At 41.2% G+C, this 17,561-nt stretch overlaps 1 protein-coding gene across 1 annotated transcript in view; it reads right to left on the bottom strand.

Moving 5' to 3' along the window:
- LOC122667263 overlaps positions 1-17,561 on the bottom strand; it is a 99,516-nt gene that overhangs the window by 11,910 nt on the left and 70,045 nt on the right. The window contains exons 12-14 of the mRNA XM_043863519.1: positions 16,992-17,324; positions 7,753-8,536; positions 7,480-7,538 (exon numbers count right to left, since the gene is read on the bottom strand). Coding sequence (XP_043719454.1) covers positions 7,480-7,538; positions 7,753-8,536; positions 16,992-17,324 — 1,176 coding nt within the window. The remainder of the gene's footprint in view (positions 1-7,479; positions 7,539-7,752; positions 8,537-16,991; positions 17,325-17,561) is intronic.

The raw sequence follows: 17,561 nt of genomic DNA, 5'->3' as shown, positions 1-17,561 counted from the left end.
CATTATTTCATAAGATGGTTCAAACACAATTCGATGCAAAAGTGAAGATTTTACAGTTTGATAACGACAAGGAATATATGGATGGTGCCTTTCGCTCTTATTTGGATTCCCATGGAATTATTCTTCAGATGTCTAGTGTGGACACTCCTCAAAATGGGGTTGCTGAACGCAAGAACCGGCCTTGCTATGGCTGTTCCTCCTCGTTTCTGGGGAGATGCTATCCTTACGGCCACTTATCTTATCAATTAGCTTCCTTCCAAAGTCTTAGCAGGTCGTTGTCCGTTGGACATTCTTTTGGGATCCTTAACATTTGTTGTGCCTCCCAAAGTTTTTGGTTGTGTTGTGTTTGCCCGAAATCACCATGTTCATGGAAAGTTCGACCCCAAAGTACTTCGGTGTGTTTTTCTTGCCTACTCTGCTACCCAGAAGGGGTATAAATGCTATCATCCTCCTACTCGAAAATTGTTTGTAACCATGGATGTGGTTTTCCGGGAATTTGAAGCCTACTTTGCACCACCGGTACCTCTCCAGGGGGAGATTCTAAGTGATGAAGAGGTCCCGTTAATTGCTCCTCTGGATGTTAGTGTACCTACTATAGAGGATGCTTCTGTTGAATTGGAGGATGGGATTACAAGTCAGGAACAAGAGCAAGGACAAAATGAGCAGCACACAATCTAGGGGGAGTCTAGACAACTGAAAGAATTGAAGACTTACTCTCGTGGAATGTGTTTTCCTCCTCATGGAACTTAGCACAAAGAGACCAGCACCACTGCTCCTACACAATCAGTACCTGCTCCAAGTCCTACTCCTAGTCATCTCCCTGGTAAGCTTCCACTTCCTCTTGATCCTAGTCTTGATTTACCCATCGCTGTTCGAAAACCAAAGCGGAGTTGTACACAACATCCAATTTCCAATTTTGTGTCTTACAATCCTCTAACTCCTTCATTCCATGCCTTCGTATCTTCATTATCCTCAGTTACTATCCGTAACAATTGGCAGGAAGCAATAGCCGAACCAAAGTGAAAAGATGCGATGAATGAAGAAATGCATGCCCTTGAGAAAAATCAAACCTGGGATTTGGTGATTCATCCACCAGGAAAGAAACCCGTTGGCTGCAATGGGTCTTTGTTGTGAAGCACAAATCAGATGGTTCAGTGGAGAGATATAAGGCAAGATTAGTTGCAAAAGGGTTTACTCAAACCCAAGCAATCGATTATCAGCAGACCTTTGCTCTTGTAGCAAAGATGAATACGGTGAGAGCCATCATTTCTTGTACTGTAAATCAAGGTTGGGATCTCCAATAGCTTGATGTGAAGAATGCTTTCTTGCATGGAGAATTAAAAGAAGATGTTTACATGGAAATTCCTCCCGGCTTTGCGACTTCAGAGACTCAAGGGAAAGTATGCAAGTTAAAAAAGGCCTTATATGGCCTAAAGGAATCATCGAGGGCTTGGTTCGGTCGCTTCCATAATGCCATGGTTGCAAATGATTATAAGTAAAGCAATGCTGATCACAAATTGTTTGTTAAAAGGGTGGGACAGCATGTCACAATTTTGATTGTCTATGTAGATGACATAGTGATCATGAGCAGTGATTCTCAAGAAATTCAGAAATTGAAGACTTATCTAGGCACAGAATTTGAAGTCAAGGGTTCGGGAAGGTTACGGTATTTTTTGGGAATCAAGGTTGCCTATTCAGCCAAGGGCATATCTCTTTCTCAAAGAAAATATACCCTTGATCTATTGAGTGATACAGGGATGCTTGGTTGTAAACCAACAGATACTCCTCTTGAGCCCAATACACACTTGAAGAGTAAGGAAGGTGACCCTGTGGATAAGGGTAGCTATCAGAGAATAGTTAGTCGTTTGATACCCATACCCCATTGGACATTGCATTTTTTGTGAGTATTGTGAGTCAATTCATGCATGACCCTCACTTCTCTCACTTGGAGGCAGCCTACAGAATACTGTGAAACCTGAAGTCATCTCCTGGAAAAGGAGTCTTGTATTCTCCACATAGTGATCTCTGGATGGAAGCCTACATTGATGCAGATTGGGCAGGCAGTCCTAATGATAGAAAGTCAACATCCGGTTATTGTAACTTTGTTGGAGGAAATTTAACTACATGGAGAAGCAAGAAACATGCAGTCGTTGCTCGATCTAGTACTGAAGCAGAGTTTAGAGCTATGGCACAAGGTATATGTGAACTTCTATGGCTCAAGGGTCTTCTTCAAGATTTGTGTCTAGGGGCTGATCTTCCTATGCGACTCTACTTTGTCAGCAAGTCAGCAATCAGCATTGCCCACAACCCGGTACAACATGACCATACCAAAAATGTTGAGATTGACCGGCATTGTATCAAAGAAAAGTTGGAGCAAGGAATAGTTGTATTCCATTTATCCAGTCTTATGAACAGTTGGCCGATATTCTTACCAAAGGCATTAGTAGTAAGTTGTTTTGTTCTGTAATTAGCAAGTTGGGCATGTTTGACATGTATGCACCAACTTGAGGGGGAGTGTTGTAATATGGGTAAAATTGTCCTAGGGGTAATTGTGTCCTTGTACCTATTCCAGAATGTTCTTCATATTATAAATAAAGAATGGCTGTAATCACTCTGACTAAGCCAGTATTCACGGAATTCAACAGCTTTAAAGGAATGTGTCAGTCACACAGTACTCCGGTCACACCTCTACACTTCATCCATCCCATTGTAATTCTTTGTGAAACATCATCATCTATGTCACCTTCTTTGTGTATGATAGAGCCCAGATATCTGAAATAGTCACTTGGCAGTATCTCTCTCCCCTCAATTTTCACCAAATCATCATCCATCATAGTGTGACTAAAGTTACACATCATATCTTCCGTGTTTGATCTACTAATCTTAAAGCCTCTTGTTTCCAAGGTTGATATCCACAGCTCTAACTTAGCGTTAATCCGTGCTTTTGTCTCATCCACCAAAACGATATCATCGGCAAAGAGCATACACCACGGTACCTCGTCTTGGATGTTCTTGGTTAATTCATCTATGATAAGCGCAAACAAATAAGGGCTTAGGGCTGATCCTTGATGTAACCCAACCGTCATTGGGAATTCCTTGCCCTGGCCTCCCACAGATCTCACACTAGTCACCATACCCTCATACATATCTTTAATTATATCTACAAATTTAATTGACATCCTCTCTTCGCAAGAACATTCCGGATTAAATCTCTAGGAACTCTATCATAGACTTTCTCCAAGTTAAGAAAAACCATATGAAGATCCTTCTTGCAAGCTCTACATCTTTCCATGAGCCTCATCAGCAGGTAGATAGCTTCTGTCGTAGATCTACCTGGTATAAAATCAAATTGATTCTTCGAGATATGAGTCTCTCTTCTCAGTTGGGCTTCAATAACCTTCTCCCAAAGTTTCATAGTATGACTCATTAGTTTTATGCTTTTATAGTTATTACAGCTATGAATATCACCCTTATTTTTGTATATCGGAACTACAATGCTTCTCCTCCATTTATCTGGCATTTTCCTTGTGTTCATAATCTTATTAAATAGCTTAGTTAACCAAACTACCCCACAAACTCCTAGGGCCTTCCACACTTCTATTAGGATCTCATCCGGGCCTGGTGTCTTGCCCACTTTCATCTTTCTTAAGGCTTCTTTAACTTCCGCCACACCAGCCTTTCAAACATATCTATGATAAGTGATGTCTTGATGAATAAGGCAATCATCTGGTTCAATCAAACTCGAACTATCTCCATTTAGTAGTTCCCCAATATACTCATCCTATCTCCTCACAATGTCCATATCCCTAACCAACCCTCTTCAAGCCTCCCTTTAATACATCTCACCTGGTCGAAATCTCTACTCTTCCTCTCTCTCATTTTAGCTATTTTATAGATAGCTTTTTCCCCTTCCTTTGTGTTTAGATTAACATAGAGCTCCTCATATTTCCTCGCCCTAGGCATCCCCACCATCCTCTTAGCCTTGTTTTTTGCCTCATTATACCTTAATTTATCTTCTAAATCTTTAGTCTGTTACCATGTCTTCAACCTCTCTTTCTTGGTCTTGATGACCATAGTTGTCACAGCGTCATGACGATCCAAGTTGGTGGAGGGGTGTCTGATCGATATATCAACACGTTGCCCGGCATGGCGTTGCCATGGAAGAATTGTAATTAAATCCAAAGTTGAATGGCAAACTAGTAGATAAGTCAAGATTTATAAGAGCAATGGCAGGATTGTCATTAATCTGAAGTTGTAAAGGAGTGGCAGAGCTTAATTAATGGAAATCAATTTAATAAAGAAAATAAACCAGGAAGTGGGATAGCACGTTTGATGGGTAAAGGGTATACTTGGAACAAAATGGAAAATAATATATGGTGGGAATAAAAGTAAAAGAAAAGCGTAATGTTGGGAACTAAGGAAAATGGGTTTAATAGATAAGAAATTGAGAAACAAAAAACAAAGGAATTCAGTCTTCTTCAACCTCACGACTCCTCAGCCAAAGAAGGAACCATAACCTAGTGGCAGAATGGAAGTTATTTCGAAGGTGGGCCTTCCTCGTAAGAACCTAATCGATACGAAGGTTCAGGCTAGAGTCACCACAACCTGTTCTCTCATGGCCACAAAGAATCTAATTGAAAGAACCTGAAACCAAGAGATCGATGGAACTGAACCAAATCTGACGGTAGTAATGGAGGTGCAGGTCTGATATGCGATGGAGCCTCAATGTTTTTTTTTTGGGTGAATACAAATTTCATTACCAAAAGAGGAGGAAAACAGGAGGCCCCGAGGGGGAGAAGAAAAAATAAAAAGCCAGGCCCGAGCTTAGCTAGAGGCCAGCAGTAGCAGCAAAAGAAACATTAGAAAGGCCTCAGGAATCAACAATGAACCTGTTCCTTGGGGTATCCGAACAACAAGAAGAAGGCGTTAGCGATAACTTTGCTTTAATTTCAAAGGAAATGAAATCCCAAATCTTCTGATAAGAGCGAAAATTGGAGGTCCATTTCTTGATATTGCTCTCCATCCAAATGTGGTTGAGAGTTGCACAAAAAGCCATTTTGCCGAGTCGCAAATCGAGTGCCCAGCAAAGGTCATGTCAATCCAGATCCATTCCCTTGAGAAAGGGAGGATTCTTCTGCGAGTAGGCCAGCACTTGGTCAAGATTCCTTTCCAGATGGCAGCAGTAGTAGGCACTCAAAGAAAAGATGATCCAAGCCTTCAGTATTGTTCCAGCAGAGACAGCAAGCAGTAGAGACTAGGATCTGTCTGGTGCGAAGGAAACCCTGAGTTGGGAGGCTTTTGGTGAAGATTCTAGGCAGTAAAGCAGTGACGAGGGATGTGATGCTTGAACTAAAGAAGCTTATGCCAAGGAGCCAAAGGGCCTTTTAGACGGATGAGATTCCAGGCAGCCTTGGAGGAGAAGGAGCAAGAATTGTTGGTCTTCCAAGTAACACAGTCACCTCTTGCTGCAGGCCTTCTGTGAATGGTAGGGAGCTCATTCTAGATGAGACCGAGGGAGGTAGAGGAGGATGGGAGGGGAGCCCAACCAGGTTGATCGATGATGTCAGCCACTAAGGAAAGCCTGTTGAGACCCGAAACATAAATGATTCTCGGAGTAACCAAGGGGAGAAAAATTCCCAAGGGGTGCCAGTGGTCCAACCACAGGTAGGAGGAGAGGCCATCACCAATAGTGGAGCGAATGACTTGGAGGACCAGATGATGGCTAGCAAGGATCTTATGCCAGACCTAAGAGGCATCAGATAAGACTGGGGCAGTCCAGATTGAGTCCTGGCGAAGAAGACCTGAATATAACCAGTCGACCCAAATACTTTTCTGCTTGGAGGCAATCTTCCAAATAAGCTTGATGATACCTGCAGAATTCACTTCTTTTATTCTTCGAATGCCAAGGCCGCCTTCTTTTTTGGGAAGACACACAGCGGCCCAGCTGATAGGATGCAGGAATCTAGAGGATTCATTGCCCTTCCAAAGAAAAGAAGCCATAAGGGACTCCAAGGACTTAATAACGGATTGAGGGAGCCCAAAGATGCCTGACCAGTATATGTAAGACGATTCCAGAACTGATTTGATGAGAACCAATCTGCCAGCATAGGAGAGAAGCTTGCCCTTCCAAAGCTGAAGAGCCTCAATGTTGAAAGGGGCTGAGCCAAAGGTTTGGAAGGATGAATCGCCCAGACCTATGAGAAATAGCCCCAAAATTCTGCTGGCAACCGAATGGTGAGAGCAAGGCTAAAATAGGAGATTTAGGGAAACAGGGACGCCATGGCATTGGTCGATATGGCCATTTCTCCAGCGCCAGGGCACCATGGCGGCGCCATGACAACTATGTTGATGACTGCTTGGACCTCCTCGTCCCACCACCAAGTCTCCCTAGGGGCCTGACGCCTACCCTTTGCTTCCCCTAAGACTTCTTTGGCAACCCTCTTAATATAGGTCATCACCTCGTTCCACATCACATTGGTGTCTCCCTCAAAGTCCCACTTTCCTTGTTTGGCCATATTTTCGGTAAATGTGCCTAAGGACTCCCCTTTTAATTTCCATCATCTTATCTTAGGGTACATTGTCTCCCTCCTCCTATGCTTCAGGGCACTAAGACACATATCCAAGACCACCAGTCTATGTTGAGTGGTAAGACTCTCCCGAGGAATAACCTTACAATTTTTACACAACCTTCTGTCTGCCCCTTTAGTTAAGAAGAAGTCTATTTGACTGGTATGAATCCCACTTTTGTAGGTAACTAAGTGCTGCTCTCTTTTTTCAAAGAAAGTGTTCACAATAGCTAGATCATATGCTACTGCAAATTCTAGGATTGAAGCCCCCTCGTCGTTTCTCTCCCCAACCCCGAAGCCTTTATGGACACCTTCATAACCTCTACATTCTCTCCCAAAATCTCTGTTCAGATTACCTCCAATAATAATCGATTAATCCTGGCCAATATCCTGCACTAAATCATCCATGTGGTCCCAAAATTGGCGCTTGCTACTTTCATCCAACCCAATCTTTTGACTTCCACTACATCCTTCTGTAGGTCTTTGTCCACAATTATCCCCACTCCGTTTCTATTACTTTGGTCTCCTGAATACCAAAGTTTGAAGTCGTCCAACTCTTTAGCTTTGTTACCCTTCCATCTAGTCTCTTGGATACACGCGATATTAATCCTTCGTCTCCTCATAACATCGTTTAACTCCAGGCTCTTACCCATTAAGGATCCAATGTTCCAAGTAGCAAATCTAATCCTACGTGTCTGGGCTGACATAATTCCTCTTACTTGCCCTTGCCTACTTAACACCGCATCTGGGCATCGATGCGGCGCATCACATACGGGGGATTTCCTAGCCAAGAAAGGACGAAAAGACATGAAAACAAGAAAAGAAAAAGAAATCAGAAAACAAGAGGATCCATGCAAAAGGTGATTGGCTGAATTGCTAAGAACATTAGTAGATTAAAATTTTTTATTTATACCTTCACAATAAGTCCAAATACTTGAAGCACATCCACGATGAGTTCAGCTGCTTTTTCCCCTGAAAAGAAAACATTGATACATAAATAAATAGGAACTTAGTTTGACAGTCAACCATAGTGAGATCTATTTCTTCATCCCATATAGCATCACTTTTGCACACACACACAATAGAGAGAGAGAGAGAGAGAGAGAGAGAGAGAGAGAGAGAGCACAGAACACCCAAGAAAGGAAGCCAAACAAAAGAAAAATGAAAAAAAAAAAATAATACATACCATCCATGTCTTTGACTTCATAAAGTTCTTCAATGCTCAGCCCTTGATCACCAGACTTCTTAATGTTGGAATGGACTGTCTTGAAAAGCTCAGGATATAACGAACTTGATATTTTATGAGCAGAAAGGGTTGAGATCAAATGTTGACCATAGCTAGCCATAGTTTCCCATTGTGACTCTTTCACTTCCCCAGCTAGGGGAGCAATACTGCCAAAATTTTGGCTTGCCTCCAAATGGCTGGGAAGAGATAAGCTACTACTAGTGTCGAGACCATAAGAGGAGTTAGATCCTTCATTCCCATCAAAGAAAAATGGACTTGAACAGATCTCATCATTCTTGAACAGCTCTATAGTTTTTTCTCTTGAAATTGTCTCGCGGGTCAGGGATACCATGATACCAGGAAAACCTTTCTCTCGACGAAAATGAACATCTTTTGTATGCAAATACTTGGGCATTATAGCCATCTCATCAGGGTATAGTTCATCCATATCAGTTTTACGTTTCAGATTCTTACTCTCCTCAGCTTCTCCTATTCCTTTATCTGGCAAACATGGTGAAATGAGTAGTTCTCCTGAAGAAACTACAGCAAGCAAGTGGAAAATATCACCACACTGTAGATCTTCAGTCAGATTGACCACCTCTTCAATTAAATATTTTTCTTTTTCATCGAGCCAACTAGAAAACTTAGTTGCCCGCTTTCCAGTGTTAGTTGGAAACGGAGAAGATGAAATACTATGCAAGAACTGTTGAGAAAGTACAAATGGTTGACTAGTAGTACCACCAACCTGTGCAAAAGAAAAAATGTCACAGCTTAGAAAGCAATTAATAAATGGTTGTTTAAAACACTGATGAAATATTATGGATGCAAATAACAAGGAAATGGAATCACAATGTTCCCCTCGCTGCTCCACTAAGGGAAGGCTCCTTACATGGTTCTAAATATCTGTCAAGCGGCAGCTTCATAGGTGCTGAAATTCTGGGAATACATTCTCCACATCACCATCTTTTTATCTAGTTAAGTTTCAGCTCAAATCTATATTTTTTTATGGGGCCTATGAAGTTTTAAATAAGGGTGAAAAGTCAACTTTTGCATCTATTGTACAAAACTGAAAATATGAGCCTAAATGTTCAATACATGGAAAACAGTGAACCAACTGGTGGAGTTGGGACACACCCGACATTAGGCTAATCCAAAAATCACTTTGGCCAGATCAGCTCTCCATGAGGGTCAAAATGGTGTGCCAGGAAGGAACGCTTTCCATTAGGGAGCAGGCAAATGGAATTTTCCCATATTATATAAAAGTTCAATTTTAGTTATTTTAAGACAGAAGTTTCCCTGGTTCTGGACACCTATTTCCACCACATGGAAGGACCAACGGTAAAACTGACCTTGGATACCAAGGAGATGGTCTAGATAGACCTATGGTACACAGTTTCGCCAAAATTTTGTGAAACTAGGCGAAATATTTCGGTTTCGCAGGGCTCAAAACAAAACCCTATGTGATACCAAGGACTGCACATATTTTGACCGAAATTTCGAGGTTTCGGTCAAAAGTTTCGTTTAGCCGACATTTTGGCCGAACGTTACTTTGACTATTTAAACACCACATTTCTTTCATTTCACCAGGCCAATGAACCTTGGAAACCCAGTTTTGGTGTTTCTTGGCCAAATCACTGTTCTCGGAGGATAACTTGATTCGGAAACAACATCATTTTGGTCATTTTGATCCTCCCCAGAACTCAATGTGGTACTAGGAGTCTAGGACTCTAGCATAGACATAAGGGTGACTTCTTGTTTACATTGTTGACTCTGATATATTTAAATCTTTTTAACAAACAATGTTTGATGCATGATTTATGAAATGGTATATAATATGATGCCTATTCATTCCTAATGCATGTTTAAGTTGTTTTTCTTGAATTATATGTGTTCTAGTACTAAACTATGTGTGGAATAGGCCATATTAGAGAATGTATACAGCGTACACTACCAACCTAAGGTCTAAAGCCAAACTACCATTTTGGGTGACTTTTTAAAATAGGATTCTACTATGTTTAGAGTGTTAGAGTTTATGTAATAGGGGTACTTTAGTCACTGGTTTATTGTAAGTCATATTGAGTTTTATCTTTTGTTACTCTTTACCTTTTACCTCCCTAGGGAGGCATATGTAATTCCAAGGAAGTTATTGATGAAACAGTATAGTTGAGAGGAGAAGAACTCTCTCTCACCACGGTTTTCTCTGATCTCTCTTCTTCTTCCTTCTTCTCTTCTTAGCTAATACTCCTTGTTCCTTACTAGAATCGATCCATACCTAGCTTCTAACTAGGTATCAGAGCTGGTTTGAGAGTCAACCAAGCTCTTTTTTTTTCATGTCTGTGTCTGAGGCTAGTGGACCTGTGTTGTAAGCTTCGGCTAGCTGTTTGGGTGGTACACTTCCCAGTATGACCCTATTTAATAACTCCAGCATCCAAATATCTCTTGTGAAGTTGGACAATACCAACTATTTGGATTGGGCTCAATCTATGAAGTAGAGGGAAACTGGGTTACATTACTGGTTCTATTAAGGCCCCTGCAACGACTGATCCAACATATATGAAATGGGAAACTGAAAACTTCACCGTCATGACTTGGCAGATTTTCTCCATGAAACTTGAGATAGGTAGAAGATTTATGAGAAAGGAGAAGGCAAAGGAGATTTGGGACAGTGTCTCTAAGACATTTGACTGAGTGGGCAACTCGGCAAAGGTCTTTCAGATTCTTAAAAAAGTCATCATTATGAAGCAAGGTGACAAAAAAATTTCTGAATATTACAACACTGTCATTGGTCTCTGGGAGGAGTATGACCACTATAGGAACCTCCAGTTTCCCACCCTGAGGATGAGGCAAAGGTGTATAGGACACTTGAGAAGGAACATGTTCTTATTTTACTTGGTGGGCTTAATCCAGAATTTGAGCCAACCCGACTGCAAATTTTGGGGCAGTCACCTCTTCCATCCTTAGATGAAATGTGTAGCTACTTACAGAGTGAGGAGACTAGAAGGGTATCCATGGACACCGCTGTGGATTCACCGGTATGCATGGTGGTAGGAGAGGGGGAGCAAGAGCTCATACTGTGACAGCTGAGACTGAGTCAATTGGATTACAGGCCAATCCTGACTCCCTCACTAGGGAGGATATTGCAGCCTTACGCAGGATGATGTCTCGCCTAGGCCACTCTTCTACTACTCCTGCAGAGTCAAACTCTTCGGCCTCAGCCTTGCAGGTCTCTACATCTGCACCCTCCACTGCTCCCTCTTAGGTCATTGACTCTGGTGCCACTGACCACATGACTGGTATGTCTTAATGTTATGATCCCTACTCTATTTGCTTGGGTAGGGATAAGGTTAGAGTTGTCGATGGTTCCCTTTCTTTTGTTTCTGGTAAGGGTAGTGTTCGGGTTACTTCTTTTATTTCTCTTCACTCCGTCCTTCATGTCCCTAATTTTGTCACTAACCTATTATTTGTAAGTCATCTAACCAAATCCTTGAATTGTTGTGTCACCTTCTTTCCTTCTCATTGTATTTTCTCAGGATTTGGTGATGAAGAGGATTATTGGCAGTGGATGTGAGGAGAAAGGACTCGGCCTTCTTGAGCCCTGCACACCTATTTTGCTTATTGCTCAGTCCTATGTGTGTGGTTGGAGTGACAACAGTACTATGGATTCTGTGATGCTTTGGCATCAACGTTTAGGCCACCCATCTTTTGTTGTTATGAGAAAGCAATTACCCCACTTGTTTACTTCTTTTTCTTTTTCTCATGTTTTTCAGTGTGAACCATGTATTTTTACTAAACATTGTCATTCATCTTATCCTTATCATGGTAATAGATCCACTATTCCTTTTAATATTGTGCATTCTGATGTTTGGGGACCAGCTTCTACTACCTCATTATCTGGTTATCATTATTTTGTTTCCTTTGTTGATGACTGTTCCCGGTCCATTTGGACTTTTTTGATGAAACAAAAGGGCGATGTTTATGATGCTTTTAAAAATTTCTATCAGCTGATTTGTACTCAATTTGGTACTTGCATTCAAATGGTTCGTTCTAATAAAGGGGTGAATATATGTATGGGGGACTCCAACAATTCTTCATGAACATGGCATTATTCAATAAGTTTCTTTTGTTGACACCCCCCCCCCCCCCAATAGAATGGGTTGGTTGGGGGAAAATCTCCATTTGTTGGAAGTCACTAGGAGTCTCTTCTTTGGCATGCATGTCCCTAAGACTTTTTTGGTCTGATGCCTTCTTGTTGCTGCCTTCCTCATCAATCGGATGCCAAGTCAGCTCCTTGGCTCCAAATCCCCTCTGGAAACCTTATCATCTCAAGCTCCTACTTTCTCTCTTCCTCCTAAAGTGTTTGGGTGTGTTTGCTATGTCCATGTCAATAAATCAGCTAGAACTAAGCTTGACCCTAAGCACTCAAGTGCCTTTTCCTTGGCTATTCATCATCCACCAAAGGGTATAAATGCTACCATCCTCCCCTCGAAGGCTACTTCTCTCCAAAGATGTAATCTTCTTTGAATCTATACCCTTCTTTTCTCCTCATCAGCATCCTTTTCAGGGGGGACTAGGGAGTGAATAGGCTGCTAATGTCATCCCTTTTCTTCTTTCATTACCTATCTTCCCATTCCTTTTTTTAAATTGGGAAACACAAAGAAGTGGAGGTTGTTGATATTGATGAACATTCAGGTATTAACTTTGACACTACGAAGGAGTTAAATGTGTACAAAAGGGGCTGCTGGAGGAAGAAGACCCGCCAAGAGTCCTCTTTGGATCGATATCTTGAACTCCACTCCAACTTCCTCAATCAGGTAACACTTCTTCTCCTCCCTCTAAGTTAGATCTTCATATTACCATTTGAAAGGGAAAGAGAGCTTGTACTAATCCCATAGCCAAGTTTGTTTCCTATGATGCTATTTCTCCCATAGGTATTGCTTTTTCTACTGCTCTCTCCTTTTCTTCCATTCCAAGAATGTAATTGAGGTTGTGTCTGACCCAAAGTGGAAGGAGGCCATGCACTAGGAAATGATGGCCCTTAAGAAAAGTGCTACTTGGATACTTGTTGTTCTTCACATGGGGAGAGTTCCAGTTGAATGCCAGTGGGTCTACACAATTAAGTACCGATCAGATGGTACTGTGGAAAGATATAAGGCTCGGTTGGTGGCCAAAGGGTACAGTCAGGTGTATGGCATTGATTACCAAGAGACATTTGCCTCTGTGCCCAAACACAACTCGATCAAAGTCCTATCAGTGACGGTCAATTGAGACTGGCCATTGTATCAGTTGGATGCGATGAATGCCTTTCTCCATGCTGACCTAGAAAAGAAAATATATATGCAACCTCCACCTGGTTTTAAGTTTCCCTTAGCTAAAGGGAAAGTTTACCTCCTAAAAAAGGCACTTTATAGTCTCAAACAGTCTCCCAAGGCTTGGTTTGAGCGATTTAGATAGGCCATTCTAAAAAATGGATATTCCAAGAGTCACGTTGATCAAACCTTGTTTATCCGGCAAGGTAATGGCACTGTCACATCTTTTATTGTTTATGTTGATGACATTGTAGTAACTGAAGCCAAGATAAGTAGATTGAAGTCATACTTGGCCCAACAGTTTGAGATTAAAGATCTTGGACTCTTGAAGTACTTCTTGGGAATTGAAGTGTCAAGATCAAAGAAAGGAATCAATAATTGCCAAAGAAAGTTTGTGCTAGACTTGTTGAAAGAAACGGGATGTTGGGTTGTAAACCAACAAACTCTTCAATTGATCAAAATCATAAGCTTAGTGAAGATTGTGGTCCTCTTATGAATGCAGGAAAGTACCAGAGATTGGTTGGAAAACTGGTCTACCTCTCTTTGACTTGGCCAGACATTACTTATGCAGCTGGAATGGTGAGCCAATTTATGAAAGCCCCCAAGAGTAGGAACTCGGATGTTGTATATTGCATCATCAGATACTTGAAGTCTTCTCCAGGAAAAGGACTTCTATATGCCAGGCATAACCATTTGAGGATAGAGGGCTACACTGATTGCCAAAGAAAGTTTGTGTTGGACTTATTGAAAGAAACAGAGATGTTTGGTTGTAAACCAGCGAACTCTTCAATTGATCAAAATCATAAGCTTAGTGAAGATTGTGGTCCTCCTCTTACACATGCAGGTATAGTTGTCATGGCGTCGCCATATCGTCACCATGGCGCCGCCATGGCGTCCTAACGTTCGAGGTTTGTGCATATTGACCTACGCCATGGTGTCCTGTCTCTCTTTCCCTCTTCGATTTCTTCTTCTTTAATTTTTTGTTTCTTCCCCAACCTTAGACCCACTCCCTGCTTCCCAAAATCTCCTATTTTAGCCTTGGTTTAGTAACCTGCAACAAACAAATCCGCCAGATCTGATTTCAGATCTCACCATTCGGTTGCCAGTAGAATTTTGGGGCTATTCCTCGTTGGGATTGGCAGACCTTGGTGCTGCGATTTTGTTCCAGAAATTGCGGGGAGAATCGTCTTCATAAGGAGTTTCCTCTGCTAGAACTACTCCAGTTCACCGCCTCTCTGCCTCTCTTTCTATCGTGTTATTGCAAGGTTGAAGAAGACATTAAGTCTTTAAAATTGCAAGGACAACTTATATTATTTATATAAACCCCTTTATATTCTCTATTTCTATTCTGTTTAACCCATTTAGTTTTCTCTTTAACTCCATTAAATTACAATTCTGCTACTCCTTTACAACTTCAGATTAATTACAATTCTGCCATTGCTCTTATAAATCTTGATTTATCTACTAGTTTGCCATTCAACTTTGGATTTAATTACAATTCTCAACGCCATGGCGGGCGACGTGTCGATATATCGATCAGACACCCCTCCACCGACTTGGATCGCCATGACGCCGTGACAACTATGGATGCAGGAAAGTACCAGAGATTGGTTGGAAAACTGATCTACCTCTCTTTGACTCGGCCAGACATTACATATGCATTTGGAGTGGTGAGCCAAGAGTGGGAACTCGGATGTTGTATATCGCATCATCAGATACTTGAAGTCTTCTCCAGGAAAAGGACTTCTATATGCCAGGCACAACCATTTGAGGATAGAGGGTTACATTGATGCTGATTGGGCTGGTTCAGTTTCTGACAGACGATCTACATCAGATTACTATATTTTTGTAGGTGGTAATTTGGTTACATGGAGGAGTAAAAAACAACCAGTTGTAGCTAAGTTCAGTGCAGAGGCAGAATTTAGAGCCATAGCTCATGGGGTATGTGAACTCATATGGCTGAGGCAGTTGACGCAAGAGTTGGGCTTTGACATTAAGGGGCCTATGCGGCTCTATTGTGGTAACAAGGCTGCTATAAATATTGCTCATAATCCCGTGCAACATGACCGAATGAAGCACATTGAGGTTGGTTGACACTTCATCAAAGAGAAGTTGGATTCTAGTTACATTTGTACTTCCTTTGTGAAGACAGGTGATCAAGTGGCAGATATCTTCACCAAAGGTCTCATTCCTAACCAATTCAGTACCCTTCTGTGCAAGCTGGGAATGTATGACATTTATTCTCCAACTTGAGGGGGAGTGTTGGAGTTTATAAAATAGGGGTATTTTAGTCACTAGTTTATGTGAGTCATATTGAGTTGCAATTTTTATCTTTTGTTACTTTTTACCTCATATGTAATTCCAAGGAAGTTATTAATGAAACAATATAGGTGAGAGGAGAAGAACTCTCTCTCACCACAGTTTTCTCTCATCTCTCTTCTTCTCTTCTTCGCTAATACTCCTTGGTCCTTACTAGAATCGATCCATACCTAGCTTCTAACTTAGAGGGCCTAAAATAGGGTTTCCTACAAGTTTCAAGACCTAATTTGGCCATTAGGCACTCAAAACCCACCATCGAAACTTGTTGGAAAAGTGTCCAGGTTTGACCGAAATTTTGGTTTCAGTCGAAATATTTCCCAAGCTCGAAACTGAAACCTGGAACTATGGATAGACCACATATCAAACGTCAAACCCAAATTCAATCATTTATACACTCCCATGTTGTATGTCCATGCACACCTCGTAGTCCCTTGCATCCATCTCAAATTCTTAGATTTTTCAATGAACTGTTTTGCCACATGGTCAACTCTGTTTGGCCTGAAACTTGACATGTGAGCAGGGGACCTTGGGGTTAACCAAATCCTGTCCACAAATTTCAGCCCAATCCGATCTGCCATGCAGCAGAAGCAGGGCCCCGACCATCACTTGATTATGTGCTCTATGCGAGTGAGAATTCGCTTAAGGATTTGCAGTCCAAGATATCTACATTGAAATCCCAGTTGGAGAAGTTGCGGAGCTTGAATGTGGAACTGGAGTAACAGAACAGAAAGTTTACGAACGTCCTTGCTGCTGCTGAAGCAAAGATCTGAGCTATTGAAAATCGTCAACAGGTTAGAATTAAAAACCCTTGTTTTGTTATTTGCTCTTGTGGCCCAAATGGCTTTAATAGCTGTTGTATATGGGTGTTTTTTTGAGTAATGTATGCATCGATTGCATTGTAGACATTCAAAATCCATTTTTCTGTATCATTGAAATTTTATCGGATGTCAATCTAATATGGTACTGAGCTTTGAAGCATGCAAAGTCGGTTGTTTTCAGCCAAGTCAAGGTTGACATTGCAAATCCAGAGTTCCAGACTTTACCAAAATGAGAAGCAAAAGCAAGGATTGATCAGTGGAAAAAACCAAAAGAGAATCTCTAGGTAAGAAAGATGAAAAATTTACAACCAAGAAACATAAAATTAAACCTATAGTTTCCCCCATTGCCAGATGTACAGTCCCCCTGCCAACATTATTTTCAATTCCACAAACAACTTTCATATTGTTTGGTGAACAACACCCTTGATATTAAAGAAATAGGCCTATGCAAAGAGGCCTTGTGTGCAGAAAACTAAACGGTAACCCTTAACACATGGAAAGGAGATAAACTGGATTTTTTTTATGACGACAGCAAACAAGTCCTAGGCCTCAGATATGTTAAGAAAGAGGAATAACAATATTATAAATTTTGACCGACAAAACATACAGTACTGTAGAAATATTTTAAAGTTAATATCACAATTTTGGCCCTATAAAACCAAAACATTTGGTGGTCGAGTAGGTTTGACACATACACCAATAACCATGCATGGGGAGCAAACTCGTGCCTAAACTGCAACTGTGGAGGAGAGTTTACCATAAATTTCTTCTGTCTGAGGTAGCTGAAGGCTGCAAAAAGATCATGCTGAGAATAACGTCGCAAAGTTTCTGCCAGCAAATTTGGCACCTCTGGTGCGGTAGAGGTGCTTAGAAAAACAAGTTTAAGGAGCTCCACAGCATTGGAAACTGCCAATGATTCAAATGCTTTTCTACAAACACGTGTGCCTTCGTTCAGAAGCTTGAGAAATTTACCAGGAATGTGATGACAACCTGACCTCCTCCCAGAAAGTTTATGCCGAATTCCGACATGGTTCTCAACTTCTTCACCAAGAGTGGTGGATGAAATTAATTCAGGTTCTCCATGAGTATCCTGTAAATGAAAATAGATTAATTATTGATCGCCAACCTATCAGAATCAAAGTTCAAGATCATGGGAAGGTTGACCTAAATCAAGTATTGATCCAAATTAAAACAGCAGAAATGATATATCGCATGAATCACACTATCGGAATGCGTAGTTACAGGTTGAATTCTAGGTTCCTCTCAACTCTTTGGAGAATTAACCCCATAACTCTACATAAGACAAAAAGATATGAAGTTGTTAGGA

Source organism: Telopea speciosissima, chromosome 1, assembly GCF_018873765.1.
Source record: "Telopea speciosissima isolate NSW1024214 ecotype Mountain lineage chromosome 1, Tspe_v1, whole genome shotgun sequence".
Classification (NCBI taxonomy): Eukaryota; Viridiplantae; Streptophyta; class Magnoliopsida; order Proteales; family Proteaceae; genus Telopea; species Telopea speciosissima.
Note: the sequence above shows the minus strand (reverse complement) of the source record. Positions and strands in the feature narration are given on the sequence as shown.